The sequence below is a fragment of the Engystomops pustulosus genome, chromosome 3 (genome assembly GCF_040894005.1).
Source record: "Engystomops pustulosus chromosome 3, aEngPut4.maternal, whole genome shotgun sequence".
Classification (NCBI taxonomy): domain Eukaryota; kingdom Metazoa; phylum Chordata; class Amphibia; order Anura; family Leptodactylidae; genus Engystomops; species Engystomops pustulosus.
This window is the reverse complement of record NC_092413.1, coordinates 177,536,398-177,542,657: the sequence shown is the minus strand read 5'-3', so window position 1 is coordinate 177,542,657 and position 6,260 is coordinate 177,536,398. Positions and strand designations below refer to the sequence as shown.

Below are 6,260 nucleotides of genomic sequence, written 5' to 3'. Positions count from 1 at the left end.
ACAATACTGCTTTATAATACAGTGGTCATCATCAACATAAAACATATTTCAATACAAGATGTTTTTCAAGTTTGAATAATGCAAGAAAAAAAAAAAAAAATCAGCAGTCTGTGTAAGTGGGGGGAGAGGGCAAAGTGCGCAGGCGCGGAGAGCCATTCAGCCGGACCTGTCAGCGGTGACGTCAATCATCCCCCGAGCAGCCAATCAGCGCGCGGCGCTCATTGTGGAGCTCTCTGGGCAGTAGCAGTGTCTATGAATCTCTATTCAGCCTCTCCATGCTTCCTGCTGCTGCTTCTCAGGCATAGGGGGATTCCACTTTAGACATAAAAGAAAAAAAAAACCTGGAAAAACTTTTGTGACACACAAAAAAAGTTTTTCTTTTCTTCTGCCCCCCCCCCCTTTCTCCCCACTGCCAGGTGATTGTAGCTGTAGCTGCCTGCAATGAGTGTGGTGGATGCTTTGGGGAACACAGTAATGGACCCTGCTTTTTGCAAACGGAACTCGGCGCTGAGAATAGTAGACCTGTCAGCAGGGGCTCATCATCATCATCACCATCATCATCATCACCCCCCTCAGGGTATGCCAGGCTATCCTGGGTACATGGGGCATCCCCACTCCATGCACCCTGCGGCTGATTGTCCTGCATTCCGGCCAGAACACATGGGGCATCACCCAGGGGCCCTGAAAGTCAGCCCTGCCCATCACCCTCACCACCATCACATGGCAGCAGGCCACCCTGAGGCTGCCTCCACTCATCCAGGAGCCAGTGTGTCCTTCTCAGCTCAGGCTATCCCTGCAGGTAGGGACTTCTTCCTAGGGAGAGATCTGACAGTACAAGTCATGCCGGGTCTGAGTGATCAGCCCTCCTCAGCATCTTCTCACCATGGAATGTTTGTCTCAACAACAGGTAGCAGCTACCCAGGGCAGCATGGCCACCACACGGATCCTGGAAGCCATCCCTACTTCTCTGGACCACATCATGAGCAGCATTCCCATGCAACCCCAGGTGGCCACCAGCCTCTAAACGGACAGATAAGATTGGGGCTACCTGGAGACATGTACTCCAGGTCTGATCATTTCACTCAGGCAGTGTCTAGGACGGATGCCTTCTCCTCTGCAGCTCTCCACACTGGCTACAGCACTGGCATGAACCTGAACATGAACCTGGCTCCTCACCACGGTCCTGGTGCCTTCTTCAGATACATGAGGCAAGCCATCAAGCAGGAGCTCATCTGCAAGTGGATAGAGGAGGACCAGCTTCCAAAAAAACTTTGCTCCAAAACTTTCAGCACCATGCACGAGCTGGTCACACATGTCACAGTGGAGCATGTGGGGGGACCCGAGCAATCCAACCATATATGTTTCTGGGAAGAGTGCTCCAGAGAGGGGAAGCCCTTCAAAGCCAAATACAAACTGGTCAACCACATCAGAGTCCACACAGGTGAAAAACCCTTCCCCTGCCCCTTCCCTGGATGCGGGAAAGTCTTTGCCAGATCAGAAAACCTTAAAATCCACAAGAGAACTCATACAGGTCAGTCCTAGTTGTTATTATAATGACTGTATTGTGAATATATAGCCTCTATATTGCCATAGTACAACATTGATTCCAATCCCCAGAGATATTTTATGATCACTTACATCTTGAGATCTGATTGATTGAAAGCTCCTGGGATTACAGATGACTTAGGTTACTAAAATGTAAAGGGGATAAAGATTTCTACACGTGGTTGTAAAGTTTAATTCTACCTAATGAATATTTATGTCAAAATACTTTACAATTCAGATGGACTCTAAAGATGGGATTTTATGGTCAGGGAACAGTAGGACAACAACTTTTTAAAAAAAATTTCCATAGACTTTGGTAAACAAAAGGCTATGTTTTGTATTTTCAAATGACATACTGTTGATAAAGACATATAACTGGCAGATGTATATTTATAATTTATGTATTAGATATATGCTATAGATATTTAAGGAAAATATATTTAGCACTATAATATATATATATATATATATATATATATATATATATATATATATAATTATTTATTTATTAGTGGTTTAGTATAGGTTTTATATATTTTTATTGCATAGAATAAAACGTATTTATATGCCTACATAGGACATTTTAAATCTTATTATAGAATATGCAGACGTGAAAAAATACACCAAGATATCTCCTGTACTTGAATGATTCCATGCTTTCTTATAATCTTACACATGTCTATATCTGCACCGCCTCCAGCACTTCTCACTTTGTTTTCTTGTAATGTCTACTTCCATTCCATGTATTACAAAAAAGAAAATAGCAAATTCTCAGTTTTACTGGTAGTTGTGAACAGGTGCCACTCTGCATACTGAAGAACCTGGTGACTTTGATGACAGACTTGTCTTTCAAGTAAACAAACTTTCCCTTTTTTTTTTCCTTCGGAATCTCTCAGTCTACAAGCATGTGATGTAGATTCTGAAATCTGCATAAAAATCCAAAGCATACAAGGAGAAAAATACATTTTACATCTCTGGAGATTAGAATGAAAATATATGTGAGGCTCTGTCTAGGATAATTTGTGAGTTTAGCATAAATCTAGAAAGAGATTTTTTAAATAAAATATTCACGGTACACAATGTCCTCCATACATAATCATGGGACGAGTCTGGAGAATCAGATATATATATATATATATATATATATATATATATATATATATATATACAGACACACACACACACATATATATATATATATATGTATATATATATATATATATATATATATACAAACACATTCTATCTATCTATCAACCCATATCTCTCTATTTCTCATCTATCTATCATCTATCCATCTAATATATTTCTATTTATCTCCTATCTACCTTCTATCTCTTTATGTATCCATTACCCATATATCTATATATCTATGTATCTATCTTTTTTTCACTCATACCCCCCTATATAAGTGTATCGATATACATTTCTCTTATACTGTATACAATTTATTTCTCTCTATAGTTTATAAACTCTCAGATCTCTATCCCTGTCCAGGCTCTTGTATTGAAGTCCTTCAGCACAGACAGTAAAGGATGGCTGTATTTACTGTTACCGAGAGATATTTAACCACACTGCAAAATCCCACAGTTAATATGGACGATTTCCCATGAGATTCCTAACTTAGTGCTGGGATATAATTTTATAATGTGCTTGACTGGTATTTAAGGACAACAGATGGAGAGCAGTTTAGTGTGTAGCTGTTTACACAGTGGTTTCTAGCTTTCTAGTGTTGGGGAAAATTCAACAGAAATGTGCAAAATTTGTCAGAAATTGTGCAAAATGTACATTATAGATAATAGTCCAGTCTGGTATTAATGGCTCTTATAGAATTATTAATAGAATACCTAGGCCCCAGATTGGAAAAGACTGCAATCTCTGTATATATTTGTTGCAATGATGCAGTGGATTCTAATAATTTAAGTTTAACCCAGCACAATTGTATAAAATATTGCTGTATGGATACAAAAAGGATGTAATAATAATATAATATAATATTGTATGATACCCTTCCATATAAAAAGTGGAGACCTGTTGGATCATGTAAATTTTTTTTATATCATAACTATTTAACCTCTCATCACCTGCAAAAGTTTGCACTGTTTTTTTTTTATTGCAATTTTATTTGTAAAAGTAATATATTTTGCTATTATGTGCAATGTAGGGTTGTTATTTCAATATATATTAATTTTTTTTCCCCTTTGGAGTGGGAGAAAACTATTGGGTAGAGAATGCATAGAAGTTGTTGAAAATTAAAATAATAATAATAACAACAACAACATAAATAAATAAATAAATAATACCCAATAAAAGCATCATAAATGTTTGTATTTGCAAAAATAACAAAATAATAATATAATAATAAGAACAAAATAATAATAATAATATTATTAATAATAATAAAAACAATAGTACTAATAATAAAATAAATAATAATGCCATATAGATGGCATACAGATCTATATGACTATTTCCATAGGTTAAATTAAAAAAAAAAAAAAAAAAATATATATATATATATATATATATATACACACACAATGTGTGTTGGTGTGCTTTTGATCACACACATAAACAATATATATATATATATATATATATATATATATATATATACACACCCACACACACATATATACAAATGTTCTGTACCATTCCTTTAGATTTTTGTGTTTTTTGTGTTCTGTAGATGAGTCCTATATGGACATGAATACAGAATACATATTGTATTAATATTATGTGATTATTCTACATACATCTATATCTGAGTGCATTTTTTTAGCTTTATTATTTATTTACTACAAGTCTCTTTTAATCATTTTTCCCTGTTCTGATTTTTCCCTTCCAGGAGAAAAACCCTTTAAATGTGAATTTGAAGGCTGTGACAGACGTTTTGCCAACAGCAGTGACAGAAAGAAGCACTCACATGTCCACACCAGCGACAAACCCTACAACTGTAAAGTGAGAGGCTGTGATAAGTCGTACACACACCCCAGCTCACTGAGAAAACACATGAAAGTGCACTGTAAATCTCCACCTCCCAGCTCAGGCTATGAGTCCTCCATACCTTCTCTAGTGTCCCCATCCTCTGATTCTGGACAGGACCCTGGGGCTGCATCCACTCATTCTGAGCCCATTTCCTCTTCACAAGCCAACCTGAGTGAGTGGTATGTGTGCCAGAGCTCAGGAGCAAGTGGCATCCCCACCCCACCCAGTCACACTCCTTCACCTGAGCACAGGAAGGCCTCCTACAACAACTGTGAAGCTAGGCCCAACTACTGACTATGCACAATCCCCCTCTGGTTTACTGAGTCCAAGTACTGTATTTTATAGAGACTGCTAAGGGCATTGCCTCATGAGGACAACCCATGATACCAGCATCAAGCTTGATGAGATATGATCACAAATAAAACCATTGTGTGTGGTATGTAAGTGAATGTGAGGTCAACATTGGACCAGAACTCCCCCCACAAAACCTTCAATTTCTCTTTCCTATATCTAACCCAAAAAGCACCCCCCCAAATCTTTATCCTCTTCTGTTCAGGAAGGTCCTTCACCAATGAACCAAAGTGTCTTGTCAAGGATTTGTACCCACTGAATTCTTTAAGTATTTCCAGACATGGCCTCATGATGTGTTGCTTAACCCTTCGTCAGCTGCAGTGCTAGTGCTTTTATAAAGTGTTTGTTATCTTTATGTTATTTTATTTTTTTTTACTGGTTTGTACAAAATACCAATAAAATATTTTAATAGTCGCCGTGGTCCGCCGGATGTACATAGATGTATAAAAATATTCTATAGTGTATGTTGGTATGTATATATTTTCTTTCATGTAAAGGGACCAAATTTGGACTACACTATGGGAAGGTGTAATTATTTTAGGAGATTTGCCACTTTTTGTTTTTGTTAAGAGCCTTTGGTGTTCACATTGTTCTACAGATGATGTTATTGTACAGGCAGGACAAGGAAACATGTTTGTGAAGTGTCTTTTAATGATGACTTACAAGAGCTAATATCATGTTCTGTAAAATAAACTGTTTTTGTACCATGAACTTGAGCCTTTATCTCTTTTCCATATGTATGAAATGAAATATATGAGAAGAAGCGAGCAGAGGATAGAGTAAGGCTAAGTTCACAAAAATCTTTGTTCCTTACCTCCATTTAAAAAAAAAGTAAAGAACGGATGTTTAACGTCACCTACTAAGGCTAAATTCACAACCGTTCCTTCCCTCCGTTAAAAAAGCGAAGGATGGAGGTTTAACGTATCAGTTCAAAATCCCATTGACATCAATGTAAATTTTATGTCATCCGTTATGGTCAGTTTTGTCATGGATCCGTTATCCATGCATTTTTTTTTTCAAAAGGAGGAAAAATGTGTCATTTTTTTTGTCCGAAAATGCGCAGATAACAGATCCCTGCATTAATGGAACATAACGGAATGGGATTTTTAAGTAATACGTTAAACCTACCTTAAATCTCCATTCTTTACGTTTTTTAACGGATTTAAGGAACGGAAGACAGAGGGAAGGAACGGTAGTGTGAAATGAGCCTAATTAATGCAAAACATAGAATATTTTTGGCGGACGTCACAAACGGATGCCATACAGACCTGAAAAAAAATGGATAAACAAATGCCTTATGGACATGAAGAAAAAAAACTATGCAAATACAATACTGATACAAAATAGAATGACTAAAAGGGTCAGTATTCGGTCCT

General features: G+C 37.1%; 1 protein-coding gene across 2 annotated transcripts; it reads left to right on the top strand.

Annotated features, from left to right (window-relative positions):
• The first annotated feature begins 241 nt into the window (after positions 1 to 241).
• On the top strand, positions 242 to 5,595 carry LOC140122333 (zinc finger protein ZIC 4-like). Of its 2 annotated transcripts, XM_072143089.1 has the most exons (3): positions 245 to 799; positions 908 to 1,531; positions 4,394 to 5,595. In XM_072143089.1, the coding sequence occupies exons 1-3, from the start codon at positions 442 to 444 to the stop codon at positions 4,825 to 4,827; spliced, it is 1,416 nt and encodes a 471-aa protein (XP_071999190.1). In that variant the 5' UTR covers positions 245 to 441; the 3' UTR covers positions 4,828 to 5,595. The 2 variants fall into 2 exon arrangements, with proteins under 2 accessions (XP_071999189.1, XP_071999190.1); XM_072143088.1 differs by having other exon boundaries at positions 242 to 1,531.
• Positions 5,596 to 6,260: the final 665 nt, after the last annotated feature.

Excerpts from the sequence above, each read along its gene's own strand:
- LOC140122333 (XM_072143088.1), top strand. The coding sequence starts at position 442 with ATGAGTGTGGTGGATGCTTTGGGGAACACAGTAATGGACCCTGCTTTT. Across the intron at positions 1,532-4,393 it reads CCACAAGAGAACTCATACAG|GAGAAAAACCCTTTAAATGT; the intron begins GTCAGTCCTAGT and ends TTTCCCTTCCAG.